The 18,588-nt window shown below is 36.2% G+C and overlaps 1 protein-coding gene across 4 annotated transcripts in view; it reads right to left on the bottom strand.

Annotated features, from left to right (window-relative positions):
- The window catches only part of MAP4K3 (mitogen-activated protein kinase kinase kinase kinase 3), a 204,452-nt gene that overhangs the window by 89,006 nt on the left and 96,858 nt on the right, over nt 1-18,588 (bottom strand). For 3 of the 4 annotated variants that reach the window (XR_008418038.1, XM_019446682.2, XM_019446692.2), the window contains exon 3: nt 9,442-9,532. The exons of the other annotated variant lie outside the window; for it this stretch is intronic. Coding sequence is in view for 2 of the 3 variants with exons in the window: in XM_019446682.2 (XP_019302227.1) it covers nt 9,442-9,532 (91 nt within the window). In the remaining variant the exon portion in view is untranslated. The remainder of the gene's footprint in view (nt 1-9,441; nt 9,533-18,588) is intronic. 4 annotated transcript variants of the gene reach the window in all.

The raw sequence follows: 18,588 nt of genomic DNA, 5'->3' as shown, positions 1-18,588 counted from the left end.
GTACTATTCTAAGTGTTGCATAAAAAGTGGAGTTGCCGGGGCGCCTGGGTGGCTCAGCTGGTTGAGTGTCTGACTTCAGCTCAGGTCACAATCTCATGGTTCGTAGGTTTCAGCCCTGTGTTGGGCTCTGTGCTGACAGCTCAGAGCCTGGAGCCTGTTTCAGATTCTGTCTCCCCCTCTCTCTCTGCCCTGACCCCACCCGTGCTCTGTCTCTCTGTCTCTAAAATAAATAAACATTAAAAAAGTGGAGTTGTTATCATAGATCACACATGGTGGTGGTGAGAAATTAACCAGACCTACAAAGGAGAGTGGACTTGGTTGAGTACGATGCACCATGCAGCATGTAACAGGGAACACAAGGATCCGAGCATGAACATCAGTACACAGTGAAAAAAATACCATGATTTTAGAGGCAAAGCTGACATAGTGAGGACCGGAAGAAGAAATCTGAAGTCACTCTAGTATCTAAAATTCACAGGTGGTCCACAGACCAATGAAACTGAGGCATGACAGTGGATGGTAAAGTATGAGCTAGCTGCCCAGTGGTCTGGTTTTACTAATTCTCAGAACACATGCCCGGGGCTGGCAGATGGATGTCTTATCCAAAAGGATGAAGGCATTTATGGCTGGTGATTGCTACACAGGGAGAAGTCTAATTACCCTTGAGAATCAACAATTATCTCCTTTATTTGAACACTTATATTTCTATTAACTGGGCTAAAGGCTATCTTCAGGTTCTTAGCAACTGCTCTAAAACCTCTGATTTTCAGTTTGAAGTTAACTAAAGCCTCTGGATCTTTTTCATGTTAAAAAGGAGTCAGATGATTCTCCAGCTTCACATTTGTTTATCTGGTTCATTAAAACTATGCATAGGACTTTGTCCTTATTTGTTAAATCTCACATAAACAAAAGCTCTTTGTGGTACTCAGTAAGTTTTCAGAGTGTAAAATAAAAGGGGTTCTAATAGCAAAATGTTTGGGAACCACTGCTCTAAAATATTTTCACATCTGTCCTAAATGAATCTTTCATGTAAAATACTTGACACAAGCATTTACAGGACAAGTAGCAGGGGTTCTGACATATCTTAGAAAAACTGGGTGAATGGTTGTTCTGGGTCTGCTCAGAATAAAGTAACATGTAAACTGCTTAGAAAAGGGCCCAGAATATAAGCCCAATAAATGTAAGCAATTTTCCATTCCTTTTGTTATAATTCATCTTGTAGTCTATTTTTGTAAGTCACCTTAAGTTGCTCCTGGAACTCAGTGACGCTATAAACACATAAAATTGGCATTTTCTTTTTTAAGGGGGGAAAAAAAAGAGGGGCACCTGGGTGGCTCAGTTGGTTAAGCATCAGACTTCAGCTCAGGTCGTGATCTCATGGTTTGTGAGTCTGAGCCCCACATTGCGCTCTGTGCTGTCAGCTTGGAACCTGCTTCAGATCCTCTGTCCTCCCTCTCTGCCCCTCCCCTGCTCATACTCTCTCTCAAAATAAACATTTAAAAAAGAGAGAGAGATGGGACTGATGACTTCTTACTAAAGTCACGGTAATCACCACTTCTTTCTTATGAATGTTCACTAATTATCTGATTAATAATTTATTCTAGAGGTTTGCTGGGGCTGATGATGGACAACAAGGTTAACAATTTTCCAGAAATTTCCTTTTCCTTTCCTTTGCAAATTGGTCATTGCTGACCACTAATCTTTTGGTACCTCTTCTATCTGTCAAAAGACACTCACTGATAGTGGATAACAATCCCATCTGATAACTTTTCACTGTAATTAGATATGATTTTTATATAAGTCTCAAAGCTCAGATTCATTTAAAGTATCTAGTTGCTCTACAATTATCTCCTCATCTAACTCCTGCTTCAATCCCTTCTTCATAATGATTTTCCTACCCTCTCCAATTGGAAAACAATTCTCCTCGGTAGAGAAAAGGGACAAAAGAAATTAGTTCTCCACTTTCTTACATATTTCAGTATTACACCATCCTCTATTTGACGCTGGTCTATCCCCCTTCCCAATCCTGCTTAAAACAAATTTTCTAGTCATTCTACGTAAAATTACTTTCCAAACTTACAAAGGAAAATAAATAATGATTTAAAAACTATATATACTATATATATACTTTACTTTTTAAGATGTCTAAAATATATTTAGTTAAGTCTGGTATTATCAGAAAGGTTGAATATTCAGAATCTTTTAGAAAAAGTACTTCCATCTGTTCCATGAATGCCCCTCTTGCGAAGACAAATCTGCATCTACTTTTTTGGTCATTTACCAAGCCATCTGCCTAATAGGAAAGAACCTGACTCACTTGGCCCATTTCATGCAGGCCAATAGATACTAAAATCTTTGTCCCTAGATATCTGAATTGAAACAATTAACCACCAAGGTAAATACTCAAGGTATCACTATAAATTTTCTTGTAATTCTTTTCTCTTATTCTGTAAAGTTTTCTTTCTATAAGGAATAGAAAAATAAGTAAAGGGAGGGAAATTTTAATCTTCTAGTTCAATGTTTACTAGAGCATATATATAGGAATTAACATTCTAATAATTATTTCACTGAGCTAAAAATCTTACAATTTCTAAAACATACTTTAAAAAAATTTTTTTTAATCTTTATTTTTGAGAGAGAGAGAGGGAGAGGGAAAGGGAAGTGAGGTACAGAACGGGAGCTGGGAAGGGAGAGAGGGAGAGAGAGAGAGACCCAGAATCTGAAGCAGGCTCCAGGCTCTGAGCTGTCAGCACAGAGCCCAAAGCAGGGCTTGAACTCACAAACTGCCAGATCATGACCTGAGCCGAAGATGGGTGCTTAAATGACTAGCCACCCAAGGCACCCCAATCTTCCCACACTTTGTAACACATCACTGACTTAAAACTGATTAAACATTGTGGATTTATATATTTTGCCCAAATATAACATAATTGAAAAAGTAAAAGAAAATGTGAGCAAGATCACCAAGAATCCACAGCTCTAGAATGTCTGCTAGAAACTGGCATACCAAATCATTCTCCCTGGGATGGGACAGCTGGCCATGCCCCGATACTGCAGTCGGCTGATCCCTGTACTTAACTGTGGGTTATCCTGCTGAACAAAACATTTCCCAGTAACTACTCCAGTATATTCAGCAAAATAATTCAACTCCTAATCATAACTTTCAATGTGAAAAATAAAAAGTTTAATAAACTGCTAGTTGTTTAATATAGGATAACTTTATTTAATGTGAACTGAATTTAAAATATTTTGGTGCATTTTGAAACAGACAAAATTTATTGCATTCCAAAAAGTTATAGGTAATTCATCTATCTACTTCCCCTTTAACAATGAGGGGTAGTTTTGCATTCGGGGATACAAGCTGACCTATTTCTCTATAGTTATACCTAACAACCCCAGTTCAACCTACTAATTTCCAAAGAATGGGTGAGCAGACAGCAATCCTATGTGAAGTATGCTTCCCATAAAAAAAAAATCAATGTGCAGTGAAACCAGTTTTAGGAATGTCACATACTATAGTCTTCTCTTGGAAATTAACAATGCCACGGATATGTTAAAGGCTCTAAGAAATCATGCAGTGAGGCAGGGGTAGCTGGGAGAAGGGAAGGAGGAACAGGTGGAGAGAGGAGAAGGAAGAGACGGAAGAAAGGAAGAATGGGGATGGAGGAAGTTAGGAAGTGGAAAAAGGGTAGGAGGAAGAATGGGATTTTAAAAAAAGCAGAGGAGAGAGGGAAGAGGAAAAAGAAAGAAAACTTCTTTAATTTTGTTTAGTTCACTACTTCCCCAAATTATTTTTTCCATAGACCCCTTGTTTTCAAATCATGTACTAGCATCCCTCAGAACTAATGTTCCTAGAAAACACCCTAGCAATTCTGGTATAAGGAGGCATCTCATAAGAGAGTTCCACCAAATTTTCTTCCTAAAGCAGTGGTTCTCAATGGGGGTGATTTTGTCCCCAAAGGCATATTTGGCTTATCAAAGACATTTCGGGTTGTCCTAACTGGGAAGGTGTTACTGGCATCTAGTAGAGGCCAGGACATTGCTAACTACCCTAGCCAGCATGTGAAGTAACTGCTGTTACTACTAATCTGGTTGCACTTGAAGGAAACAAATGTTTGTATCAGTATAACTAGAAAACTAAAAACAAAATAGGAACATTAGTGGAAAACTGGTGAAATTAATAGCAAGTACCTTAGTTTGGCTAATAGTATGGTACCAATGTTGATTTCTTAGTTTTGAAGAATGTACCATGATTATGTAAGATGTTAGCAATAGGGAATACTGACAGAACTCTTCGTACTATCTTTGCAACTTTTATGTAAATCTAATACATTCCAAAATTAAAAGTTTCCTTTTTTTAAAAAAGAGGGTAGCTAGATACAAATTAAAATGAACTTAACGATAATCTTTATTTCCATAGTGTGAGCATTCAAAAAAGCATTTCCAGTTATTAAGTTCCCTCCCCAGTCACACCTCTAGCTCTAGAAAAAAATTTCTTCCAGTTTCGATATAACTCAAGGGACAAACATCTCCTTCCTGGGTTACGACATTCACACTGTAATAAAACGAACATCCTCACTGTCTCAATCCCCCACACACCAGGTCCATCCGCCACACATACACTACTCTGTACTCTGTGTTCAAACCTTTAACAAGTATGCTCAATACCTACAGGTCCTAATTAAGGGATAAAAGATGCCTTTCTTTGCCAAATCTCCATGGCCTTACCTACTGCAACTACACACTTACCCTTTAAGCTCTAGTATGAAACTATTAGTTGCCTCCTGAGTAGTTCATGGTATTTTCACGCATGCACTTCCTTTGCCAGAAGTTATAATTTTCTCCACACATTAGATGCTACAGTAAATGCCTACTAACACTTTAACACCCAACATTTAGGAATCATATCATTCACACAGCTTTCTCTGATTCCCTTACTCTGACAAAATCAGATTTTCTACCGTCTTTACACTTTGCGTCTTATGTGGAAATTATTATTGTACCTAGCATACTATGTTGCAATTATTTGCTCATGAGTATTTCTTCTATTAGATTATAAACTCCTTAAAGGCAAGGATTATGTTTTATCTGTCTTTACATATCTAGAACCCAATACAGCACTCTATACATCCAAAGAAATGTAAAAACACTTTGTTAATGGTGGTGATTTACAAATATGTTATTATTATGTGATAAATTATGCTCATTGAAACTAGTATTCTTGATTTCAAAGGTTTAAAATCTCTGATCCAAATTAGTATTTTTTACTGTATGGATCTAATCTATTGGCTTTTTTTTTTTTTTAATTTTTTTTTTCAACGTTTTTTATTTATTTTTGGGACAGAGAGAGACAGAGCATGAACGGGGGAGGGGCAGAGAGAGAGGGAGACACAGAATCGGAAACAGGCTCCAGGCTCCGAGCCATCAGCCCAGAGCCTGACGCGGGGCTCGAACTCACGGACCGTGAGATCGTGACCTGAGCTGAAGTCGGACGCTTAACCGACTGCGCCACCCAGGCGCCCCAACTATTGGCTTATTTTTTGAGGAGCATTTGCTGTTTTTCAACCTCAACTTTAAGAGTTTAAACTGGAGAGAAGTATCTCAATTTTTTAAATATATTATGAAAGGATATGCTGGGCTAGGAATGCTTAGAAGGAACCTAAAGAGTCATTATTTACTTAAAAGAAGCAATAGTTAAGCTCTACTAGGATTAAAGAATAGGTCCATGATTACTTAACTCTGTTGTTTTAGGAACACACACAAATATACAAATAAAAATCTACACCAAATCAGGACTATTTACTTTTTTAAACTTCAGAGAGAAGTTTTGTCCATCCAGTTCTCATTGTACAGTATATGTACTTAAGTACTTAATAAACATAGACTTTTAATGATATTGAAGAGAGGAACAGAGAATGTCCTATTAAGAATAACATAAGATACTCTGTTTTTTAGCAGCTCCGTTTCTGTATTTCTTCAGGAAATGAGGATGGCTACCCTGTTACAAAACAGGCTTCTGAACTTAATTACATGCTGGTCATCTATTCAGTAAATTCATAGGATAAGGCTGATTCCCTGAAGGGGAAATTTACTAATGGTAAAACCACATTAGCTCAATTTCCTCATTATTTTGGTCTAAATTTGTTGTAATAGGCTATAATGGCAATAAAATACAAGGAAGAAAGTTGCTAAGAACAGTACGCATTTTAGGGGGTTTGTATCAAGTTTTAAAAAATAAGCTCCCTGCCTTTTGTAAAATCATTCAATAATGAGAAGAAATCCAAGAAACCATGTTCCCTTTAAGACTAAATCTGGCCTTCCTAGGCTGAGTACTATAGAATACCAAAAAGATAGCCAACCAGGTACCTGTACATACCTGGTATCTGGTTTAAGTCCACCACCAACAATGAGTAGTTGGTGACCTAACGAAGTCACTGATCCAGCACCCCACTTTCTCATCAGTAAAAAGAGTGGGACTAGTGACAAGATCTCTTAGTCCCTTCCAGCTCTAACATCCTGCAAGTCTAATCATTAGTATTTCACACTCCAAATTTGACTGAGTCTGGACTTTAATTAGGGAAGAAGGGAAAAATCTCTATAGAAAAAAAGAGGCAGAGAAAGAGAAGATTAATTGCTGTTCTATGTTATACTACATTTGCTTTTCTATCACTTTCATCAGCTATGCCAGCTACAGAATAAAATCATCTACTTAAACCAGTGTTTCTTATATTAGATCATACAACTCCACTAACACAGGTAGCTCTACTGAAAAAAACGACTCTAATGTTGTCTGTTTTACTTTGGTTTTGGGGCAAGTTTGCTCTTTGTATTCTTATATTTGGATTCAAAGAACCCCTTTAAAAATTTCATCTAGCTATACACAAAACATGAGCCTGGGTGGCTCAGTCAGTTAAGCGTCCAACTCTTGATTTGGGCTCAGGCCATTATCTCACTGTTCCGGAGATAGAGCCCTGGGTCTCTGCACGGACAGCATGGACCCTACTTGGGATTCTCTCTCTCTGACCACCCCCACCCCCCACACTCTCTCTCGAAATAAATAAATAAAATTAAAAAAGAAAAGATATTCAACATATAGTCAGAATACACATTTCCTAAAATTTTAAAGTAAATACAATTTTTGTTAAGCATAATCTAACTGGCTCTCTCCTGTACGTCTAAAAGTGAAGGTTAATGGACATATTACTAAAGAGTTGCACTATTTTGCTGCAAGCCAAAGCCAAGATTTATAAACAAAACTGGATACAAACTCGTAAGTAATTCACCTTTTGGGGGTAACAAGAACAAATGTTTTGCTGCCTAACCTGTGTGGGAAGACTCTTGCCTAAGTAACACAGTCAAATGTCCAGTTTAGTGTTAGGATTTTTGGGGGGCAATGGGAGGGACCTGAGGGAGTGGGGGTGGAAGTTTATTTGGTCAGCTCTTTTGGCAAGGAGGCAAAAGGGCTAAGTCAAAAGTCATGTGATCTATGAACACAATATTACAGAAAGAACGTAGAACCTTACTGTCAATAACTTGAAATTGGACTGTAAACTAATTACTTGATGTTGAACTCTCTCAAGCATCTTATTTGTAAAATGGAAATAGTATCTACCATAGAGAAATACTGGTAACAGTGTTGCTGAAAAGATCAAATGAGGCACTAACATGATAACACTTAAAAATAGTTAAGAAATAGTAATAGTAACAGCAGCAATAGTAGTAGTTAATAGGAGTTAATGTTTATGGAGCATTTATTTTATTTTAATCACTGTTGGAAACACTACATGTGTTTACTCATTATCCTTGTAGCTATCACATTTTGTATCTATTATTATTATTCCTATTTTATAGATGAGGAAATGGAGGCTCAGAGTAGTTAAGTAATTTGCTGTGAGGCACACAGTTAATAAATGATGGAGTCAGGACTCAACCAGTCCAAACGATCTCACTCCAGAACTCTTAACCACCAAAGATGCTATTGTCTTGATGGCAGAAAGACCAAGGTGCCATATAAATGGATGGGGCTATCCCAGAATAATAGGTTAGCCTTTGAATGGTCCCATAGTTCCTGACGACTCAGACCATGTTTGAGAAAAACTCTTAGACCAAAGACCTGTTTGCCCTTGGGGGGAAAAGTATTTTGTGATGCTTCTCCCAATTGAGTATAAGTAGGTCATTTTGTTAGGAGCAACAACAGTAATAAAACGAATTGTCCTGAAGTGATGATTTTAACGTATTAGCAGCAATCAATTATTTTTATCACAAACTTAACTGAGTTTTAAGAGATTGTTTCTTTGACCTGATACAGTAATTGTCTGTGTTGGGTCTGTCCATAAAATAAAAACTGAACCAGAAATTGTGTTAGGTATTATTTGAACCACTTACCATTAAAGTGGTTTTAAATTGGCTGTTATAGAACTCATTCAAAATATATAATAGTCATTGACCTGGTCGTAGTATCTGTCCCTACATAAACTAATGTCTCCACTAAACCTACTCTTCAACCTTAATGAAGATGGGGCAATCAAAACTGTTCAAGAGTGGTTAGAATCAAGAAGAGCTGGTTTGGTTGGCTTTTCACAAGCTGGAAAGAGGGGGCAGAACTGCCCTGTCTTTTCCATATGCTGTGCCTACATCAGGAGAGAAGTGTTTTTTTTAATACCTGGGTCATATGACAATGGAAGCTGGGATAAGCTACTTCCTTATATATCCCACAGTACATCCACCAGAATAAAACATTAAGGGTTTTTTAATACATAAGGAAGAGAACATTCGTCAATCCTCCTTTTGGAAGGAACCTTAAAAACAAGTCAGTCACAGAGTTCAGCTCACAACTGCACAGAGAAGTAAATGGAAAAACAGTATTTGACCTTGAGGTCAACCCCTATGGACTATGACCTGGGGAACCCAGCGTGGTCCTGCCAGACCAAAGCAAGAGACTGCAATTCACAGTGTAAGTTTACTTTACAACCTGGGAAAATAAGAAGTCAGCGAAATAATTATAGTTCCTAGTCCTTTGGACAAAATGAAGGGAAGGGATGATGCAATACCCTGAGCTAGAAGCATAAAAGAAAGAAAAAGTTTCTAATAAAAACCTAGCAGTTAGAGATGCTCCTGACTTTCTAAATATACCCAAGTCTGTGAGTAAGGGGCAACAGAATGGCATATTTAGATCTCTGGTCTACCACGCAAAGATTAACCATAAAAGTTCATTTTTACTTGCAAGTTTCTTCACTGAAACCACATCCAGAATTCCCAAGAGTACAAGAGACAAATCAGACTATGATATTGATTACAGAATGAACATAAACAGGTCAGAAATAAAAATTTCATTCACACAAAAATATCCTATCTTCAAAGCATGAAGAAAACTACAAAGCATGCTATTAGAGCTAACTTTATTTTGTTAAATGTATTAGGTGATGGGAAACAAAAATGTACCTGAGATAGCTTCCAAAATAAGCAACAATATTTGGGTGTTTACAGTCTTTCATCATAATAATTTCTTGCTGTACAACTGCAAAATCTTCTCCTAGAATAAAAAACAAGCATGTCGAATATTTAGTAGGTAAGTTTCAAAATGTCAATTTGTTTCAAAACATAATAATGTTACTGATGTTATATTTAATTACACTTTCAGTCTTTAGTTAACAAAAAGTACAGTGATTAAAAGTGTGAACTCAGGTCCCAGACTATCTAGATTCAAATACTAACTCTGTCCCTTACTAAGCTGTGTTAATTTGAGCAAGTTACTTGACCTGTCCCAATTTCTTCCTCTGCAAAATGGGGATAAAAATAGTAATAATTTGTCCTAAGACTGTTGGAAAAATTAAATGGGCTAATTTGCGTAAAATGCTTAGAATGGTGCCTGGTACAGAGTAAGTGCTATATAAACATTTGTTATTATTACTATTACACACTGGACATAATCATCATATAATTCACTAGAAAACATACACAGCTTTTTTCCTTTATTACCAAATAACATTTACTATAATGATAGCACAAGGAAGTAGTTCTTTTTAAGTTAGGGCAGGAACCCTTATGCACCAAGAGTGTCAAATATACCTCCACAGGCTCTTGGCTGAGAGAGCCACCCTCTAGCAGCACTGGGTTACCAGATGGCCCACATACACAGGCTTCTCCTATATTCAACTGCCTTGTTCCAGCCATATTCGGATGCAGAATGGAATTGTATTTAGCCTGGTCAGACTATTAGCAAATAATCTCCTTCTACTCCCTTCTTGCCCAAATTCTCCAAAATAAGATCTGGCAATCCTATAGCAGTGTTGCATGGTATGGCTCCTGAATGAACACTTGTGACAGAAAGAGAACTGCAGTGAATGCAAATGTGGTGAACCAGGGACCAGGTAGAAGGAACAAATGGTAGTCCTTACATCTACATGAAAGTAGCTTTGCACTACTTTGAGTTTTTAAAAGCTTTATATACTATGAACAGCCTCATTTTCAATGTATATTAGTGGCAAAGTAAGAAACAGATTCCCTAAATTACAGCTCAAACTGTAAGTATGAGGTCATTATGGCAAGCCCTGACATTTCTTGCCTTGGCAGTTTCCTACTGTAAACCTAATTGAGACTTGAAGTAGCCTAGCCATGAACCATTTGAACCCAATGTCAAAACCCACTCTACTGTCCCAGTTACAAGGGAAGAAATAAAAGACAAAAGGCAGTATGTCAGATTCTTAATTTCTGCAATGAAGTAAATACAAAATCAAAGATCTCCAAAGGGAGAACAGAAAACTTTTAGGCTTCCAAATTTTCAGAAGAAAATCACTGAACTAGGATTCTCTTCTGACTTTATTCCCCATCAAGAATTCCTGATATTCATCATATTAAGAAAAATCCAATTTGCAACAATAAATTAAAAATCTAATTAGAAATAATAAAGCCAAATAAAACTAATACCAAATTTCGGGCACATATTAAATACTTTGAAAGTTCTAAATTTTGCTTTTTCACCTGCCTCTCAATTACGCATTTCCCCAAAGCAGTGAAGGGCTTACACGAGATCAAAGTTGATCTAGTTTGATGGTCAGAGGATAACAGCTGTTGTTCTGGTGGTAGTCATTCTACAACCTCAAAGGGAGATAGCTTTAGAATAAAGTTGATCTGTAGAAAGCATTGAGGAGAAACAGGAAAACAGGGGAAGGAAGAAGGCTTGCCTGAGCCACCGCAGCTAGCCTCATCTGACTCTGTAAGCTTCAGATATACCTGCACGTGATCAATAAATTCCCTGTTTGTATTGTTTAAGCTACCCTGAGTTGTGGTTTCTGTTACTCACAACTGTATCACATCTTCTATGGTGATCTTTGCACATATCATAGCCCTTATGACACCGCATCAGTGCATGTCTACGTTCTCACTAGAATATCACATCCTCTGGAACAAGATTATGTCTTAGTCATCTTTGTATCCATAGCAATATGTGATCAATAGAACTGTTGCCTGAATGAATCTGTAATACCACATAATTCCTCTACAAGCTGACACTAAATCAAGAATGCTGCTTTTGGTTTAATTTCAACCAGTTATTACCATGTTTTATATAATTAATTGCTTATTTGCTACTCTCGTATTTTACAAAAACCTGTGAATGGCTTTAAGTCTTCAACTACCCTCTTTCCCAGAAACTGGTGTTAACCCAAAATGCTTCCTTTTTTCTTATCAAGTCATTTCTATGTGCTTAGGAGAATGGCTGAGTTAAATTCAACATTTTGGAGGGGGGGGGGGGGAGTAAAAAAAATGCACAATTCGATTTTTAAAGGTAACTGAAAAAGGGTGATTTGGGTAGGAAAAAAAAGAAAACAGAGTTTAATGCAGCAGTAATCCAAAGAAGCCTTACAGTAGATTTAAAGCGCTTTCATCAAAGCTCCAGAGAACTATATTTCAAATAATAAATTAACAGGCACCCCCATCCCAAATCCTAGCACACTTAATTGGATACTGTAGACTGGGATGGTTATACCAGACAATTTCTACAGATTCTTTCCAATTCTGAGAGTCTAGGATTTTATGTAAAATTTTTAGACACTGAAGTAAGGAATATATTTTCCAAAAAATGGCAGAGAAAGAAAAGACAAGGAAAAGGGAAAAGGGAAAAGGGAGAAGGGAGAAGGGAGAAGGGAGAAGGGAGAAGGGAGAAGGGAGAAGGGAGAAGGGAGAAGGGAGAAGGGAGAAGAAAAGAAAAGAAAAGAAAAGAAAAGAAAAGAAAAGAAAAGAGAAGAAAAGAAAAGAAAAGAAAAGAAAAGAAAAGAAAAGAAAAGAAAAGAAAAGAAAAGAAAAGAAAACCATAACAGAAAAACAGGCAAACCTGTAAGTAGACCGGATCATGAATAAACAGGCAGAAAAACAGAAACTAAGACATGAAAATTTCTCTACATAAACATGACGCACAGTGTGTTCAATAAATGTTAACTATTTGCAGGAGGCTGAATAATGGCCCTAGAAGGGTTCTAATCCCTAAAACTTGTCAATATGACCGTATACGGCAAAAGGGTTTTTACAAGTGTGATGAAATTAAGGATCTTGAGATGGGGAAATTACCCTGAATTCTCTGGATCATCTAAATGGAATCACAAGTGTCCTTGTAAGAGGGAAGAAGAGGGAGACTTGACTATAAGAAGGCCAAGAAGCAAGTTGCTATGGTTTGAAGATGAAGGAAGAGGCCAAGAATTAAGGAGTGCAAGGAATATGGCTCTAGAAGCTGGAAAAGGCAAGCAAAGAGATTCTCCCTTAAGGTCTCCAGAGAGAGTGCAGCCCTGTTGACACTTGGCTCTTGACCCAGTGAAACACACTCTGGATTTCAGAATTCCAGAACTCTAAGAGAAAAAGGTGTGCTTTTCAAGCCGTCAATTTGGTAGTAAGTTGTTACAGCAGCCACAGGAAATTAACACATTATTACTATCAACATTATTACTGTGGCAGAGCTGGCTAGCCATTCTCAATCTGTGTACTCCTTCCGCAGTGTAGAAGTTACTGGTGAGAGACAATCATCTAGTCAAAGATGACACTTCCTTCACAGTGAACACTGATGCGCCTAAAGACTAGTTCTTGCCAATGGAAACTGAGCAAAAGTAATGTGTCCTTGTTGCACGATTTATTTCCCTATCAGCAAACTACATGACACTGTGAGGCCCCAGGAATTGCAAGAAGTCTGGGTCCCTGAGTCACTAAAAGGAAGAAAGTCATCCAACAACTTGAACATCTGCACTGAACTATTACATAAACTTGATTATGTTAAGCCATTCATATGTTCTAGTTTAGTTATTACAGTAGTCAACATTATTCTAAGCTGATAGAATTATTACCATCCATTTATGAAAAACGTTGTCCAAACTGTAGTAGGTGCTTCACAAATGTTTTAGAGTTTTAACAAACTTTTTTTTTTTTTTTTAACAAAAAAAGACTCAGTTCTTCCATTTAATAAAGAACAGATACAATGGCAGATAACAATGAACCAGATTATAGACATTTCTATTTGGTATACAATGCTTTCCTGTAAACAGCTATATTTAGTCAGATGTGTGAGAACAAACAAGGAGACTTCAATGCCATGGAGGTGGGTCTTTCCCTGAAAACTACAAGAAAACACAGAATCCCTAATACCTCCTTGCCTTTTAGATACAAACTAACAATCACTGTATTTCCAAAATTTCATAAAATTCTTTACTTTTTCTTTGACAAAATAGTACTTAAGTCAAATATCCAACTAACTGCTTTTTTGGTATGCCTCGTTATTTTCACTAGTGTCAACTGTGTATGTTTTATAAAGTACATTAACACAAGCATTTTGAATTAATAAACTACTTACTTTTTTGTAAAACTGTAATAAGAATTCAGTAATATAATTATACAAATATTGTTGTTCAGATAAATATTGTGAAACTGTCAAAATGGAACTATTTCACTTAGCATAATACTCTCCAGTTCCATCCACATTGCTACAAATGGCCAGATTTCATTCTTTCTCATTGCCAAGTAGTATTCCATTGTATATATAAACCACATCTTCTTTATCCATTTGAGGGTTGATGGGGGGTGAGGGAAAGAGGAAAGTGGGTGATGGGCACTGAGGAGGGCACCTGCTGGGATGAGCAGTGGGTGTTGTATGGAAACCAATTTGACAATAAGTTATATTAAAAATAAATAAAATTAAATTAAATAAAATAAATAAATGCAAAAAAAAAAACATGAAAAAAATGGAACTATTGGTTAAGAGGTAGCAATGTCATTTGGTCTGTGTAACAGCTTATGGATCTAATTCCATCCAAGTCGTTATATGAAGGCAGTTGACATGTCCCTTCACACTAAACGGAAGCACAGTTTATCTGAAAATCAAACCAGGAAAATTTAAGGATTATCTTGCATTGGGAAGTGAACCAAGAGACAAGTATGTTCGTGTTTTCAAAGAACCAAGTCTTAGTCTATCTGTAAACTGTGTATTCTATTTCCCTAGTTCTGCCCCCTGTGAAGTAAACACAAGTTTACAAGGCATCCTCAATTTCCCTTGGTGTTCTTACTTTGTTTCCTGTATCCTATTTTGTTTCTTTGTTTTCTTATTTTCCTTCAGTCATCTTTATGTCTTTCTTCCAAGTGTTTGACATCTTCACAATCCTAATAAGTTGTGATGGTTTTCCAGAAATGTCTTGACAAGTGTCATTATAATAAAATAATTCTCTGCATTATCAACATTTAACACAGCAAGTTAGAATTTAAAATACTTTTAATTATCATTTTTTTAAGATTTCAAAAACAAGTTTTCTCAACTTGTTATAGATACGATTTACCTTCTAGTGTAGAACTCTGTAATGAGGTGTTTGTGTGTGTGTGTATATGTACATATACGCACATATATGTATATATATACATACATACACGTACATATATACATTTGTGAAATTATATATATATATCTTATATAGATATATATATCTTATATCTATATCTATATCTTATATATATATATAGACATAGATATAGATATAGATATATGTCTTTATATATATAGATATATATATTTATATATATCTATATCTATATATCTATATCTAGATCTAGATCTAGATCTAGATATATGTCTTTATATATATAGATATATATATTTATATATATCTATATCTATATATCTATATCTAGATCTAGATCTAGATCTAGATATAGATATCTCGTTTGTAAAAATACCTAACACTTTACAGTTGGATAAAGATGAGTAGTTTTTTTTTTTTTTTTTTTTTTTAAGGGGGAGAGGGGCAGAGAGAGAGAGGGAGAGAATCTTAAGCAGGCTCCATGCTCAGTCTGGAGCCCGATGTAGGTAGGGCTCAACCCCATGACCCTGTGATCATGACCTAAGCCCAAATCAACAGATGCTCAACTGACTGAGCCACCCAGGTGCCCCCAGTTATTCTCTTTAGATGGTGTTTCTTGAGAATACATTCAACAACCACCATACACTGAGCAGCAAATATGATACAAGTGAGAATGTGCTTAGAAACTATAGGTAGAGTTCCAGAAATGAGCAATACTTTCCTTGACTTTAAGAAACTTCCAGGGGACGTGAAATCTGTACTATAATAACTATAATAGTTTAAACTCAAACCTTAAGTATTTCCTTTATTTCTATAACATCAAATCTATACTTTGCTACTGGACTCACCATGTTTAGCACAGTGTCATAATTAGGGACATGTACTTTGGAATCAAAATACTGATTTATGAAACCTGATTTCACAGCTTTCTGGCTGTATGATCTTGGGCAAATTAATTCATATTCTTTTTCTGAATTCAGGTTCCTCATAAAATGGAGATAACAGTGTCTCCCTCTAACTCTCTTATTGGAAGGATTAGATGAAAGAATACTTCAATGCTTAGAACGAGGCTTCACAAATGTTCGTTACTATTATCTCCCAGTATGATTTGTTATTTGTAATTTTACATTATTTCTCCTACTATTCTCCCCCTTCACTCGGCTTCAGCCACACTGTCTCCCTTGCTTTTTTCCCTGAATAGCATAAATGAGCTCCTGACTCTCAGCCTTTACACCTTCTATTCAGACTACCTAAAGTGCTCTCTTAACCCAGACGGCTTGCTTCCTCACTTCTTTCAAGGCTCTACTCATCTGTTGCCTTCAAGGTGAGACCTTCTCTGATACCCCTATACAAAATAGCAACCCACAATCACAACTCTACAACTGCTCTTACAGTACATTACTGCCCTTAGTTTTCTCTGTAGCACTTGCCATATCTAACATACTATATGTCTACTTAGTCACTGTGTCTCCTAACACATAATAGGGGCACTGAACATGAATGAGTCAGTGAATTATTCTAGAAGTACTAAGAAACTGAAATCCACAACAGAAAAAAATAGGTGGATAAATAGTAAAAATACAAAATTCTCATTATTAGTATATATATGTTCCCAGAAAGCAAGCAAATAAAAATCAACTGAAAAAACAACCAGAAACAATTTTTTAAAATGCTTAAATTAACAAATTAGAATACATCAAATCAAATTATATATCTAAGGATAAGCATCAAAATGTGTAGGCCATAAATAAAGTATTTTGGGAGATAAAAGATCTAAACAAATGGAAAGATGGGGTGCCTGGGTGGCTCGGTCAATTAAGCGTCTGACTCCTGATTTTGGCGCAGGCCATGATCTCGCGGTTCATGGGTTCAAGCCCTGTGTCAGGCTCAGCGTTGCCAGCCTGGAGCCTGCTTGGGATTCTCTATCTGCCCCCCCCTACCGGCCTCAAAATAAATAAACATTTTTAAAGAATGGAAAGACACTTCACTTTTGAAGAGAAGACTTTATTATAGTAAAGATGGCAACTGTCTCTTGAATTAATCCCTGAATTAATGTAATACACCAACCAAAATACCAACCAAATCTTTTTCTGAACATAAAAAAATTTAAAATTATATTCATCAGAAAAGAAAAACATGGGAGAACCATTTTGTAATTGGTATTACTTTAAAATAAGTAGCTCTTATTTAAGAATGGATATGTCCAGAAGAATTCTCACCTTTTTTTGATTCTTTGTCTACCCTGGATCATGTTAAATGTCTTCTGCCAGAGTGATAAGGAAAAGAAATAAAAAGCATCCAAATTGGAAAGGAACAAGTAAAACTATCTCTGTTTGCAGATGACATGATCTTATAAGTAAAAAACCCTAAAGACTCCAAAAAACAGACAACTATAAGCATTAAAAAATTCAGCAACATTGCAGAATATAAAATTAACATACAAAAATTAGTTGTGTCTACATACTGGAGCAATAAATAATCCAAAAAGAAAATCAAGAAAAACCTCAATTACAATCTCATCAAAAAGAATAAAATAGTTGGAAATAAACCTAACCAATGAGGTGGAAGGCTTGTATACTAAAAACTAAAGACATAAATAAAGTCCATATTATAGACTGGAAGACTTTATATTGTTAAAGTGTCCATACTAGCCAAAGTGATCTACAGATTCAACGCAATCCTTACAGAAATCCAGTGGCTTTTGTTTTGTTTAGTTTTGCAAAATAGAAAAACACAACCCTAAAAGTCATATGAAACAACCACAAAGGATCCTGAATATCCAAAACAATCATGAGAAAAAAGAACCAAGCTGGAGACCTCACATTTCTTGATTTCAAACATGCTACAAAGCTATAGTAATTAAAATAGGGCAGTAGTGGCATAAACACAAACATATAGACCAATGGAACAGAACAGACAGCCCAGAAATAAACCCACACATGTATGGTCAACTGATTTTCAACAAGGGCATGACGACTACTGAATGGGGATAGAATAATCTCTCCAATAAATGGCGCTGGAAAAACTGGATATCCACATGCAGAAAAATGAAATTGGACCCTTATCTTACACCATACACAAAAAGCAACTCAAAATGGATTAAAGACTTAAACTCAAGACCTGAAAATGTAAAACTTCTACAAGAAAACATTGGAGGAAAACTTCATAACACTGGTCTTGGCAACGATTTCTTGGATATGACACAAAAAGAACAAGCAACAAAGGCAAAAATAGACAAGTGGGACTACATCAAACTAAAAAACTTCTCGCACAGCAAAGAAAACAATCAACAGAGTGAAAATGCAAACTACAGAATGGGAGAAAATATTTGTAAGCCAGGTATCTGATAAGGGGTTAATATCCATAATACATATGGAACTCCCATAACTGAAAAGCAAAACATTCCAAAAAACCAAAACACCCTGATTAAAAAATGGGCAAAGGACTTGAATAGATATTTCTCTAAAAAATATGTACAAATGGCCCACAGATACATGAAAAATGCTCAACACCATTAAGCATCAAGGAAATGCAAATCAAAGCCACAATGAGATATCAACTCACAGCTGTTGGGATGGCCATTATCGAAAGAGAGAAAGAGAAAGCGAGAAAGAGAAGGAAAGAGAAACAGAAAGAAATAAAAAGAAAAAAAGAAAAAGAGAAAAGAAAGGGAGGGAGAATAGAAAAGGAAAAAGAAAAGGAAAGAAAGGTTGGTGAGAATGTAGAGAAATCTGAACACTTGTAAACTGTTGATAGGAATGTA

This window comes from Panthera pardus, unplaced genomic scaffold (genome assembly GCF_024362965.1).
Source record: "Panthera pardus isolate Hobbes unplaced genomic scaffold, ASM2436296v1 HiC_scaffold_26, whole genome shotgun sequence".
Taxonomy (NCBI): domain Eukaryota; kingdom Metazoa; phylum Chordata; class Mammalia; order Carnivora; family Felidae; genus Panthera; species Panthera pardus.
This window is presented reverse-complemented; position numbering and strand designations above follow the sequence as displayed.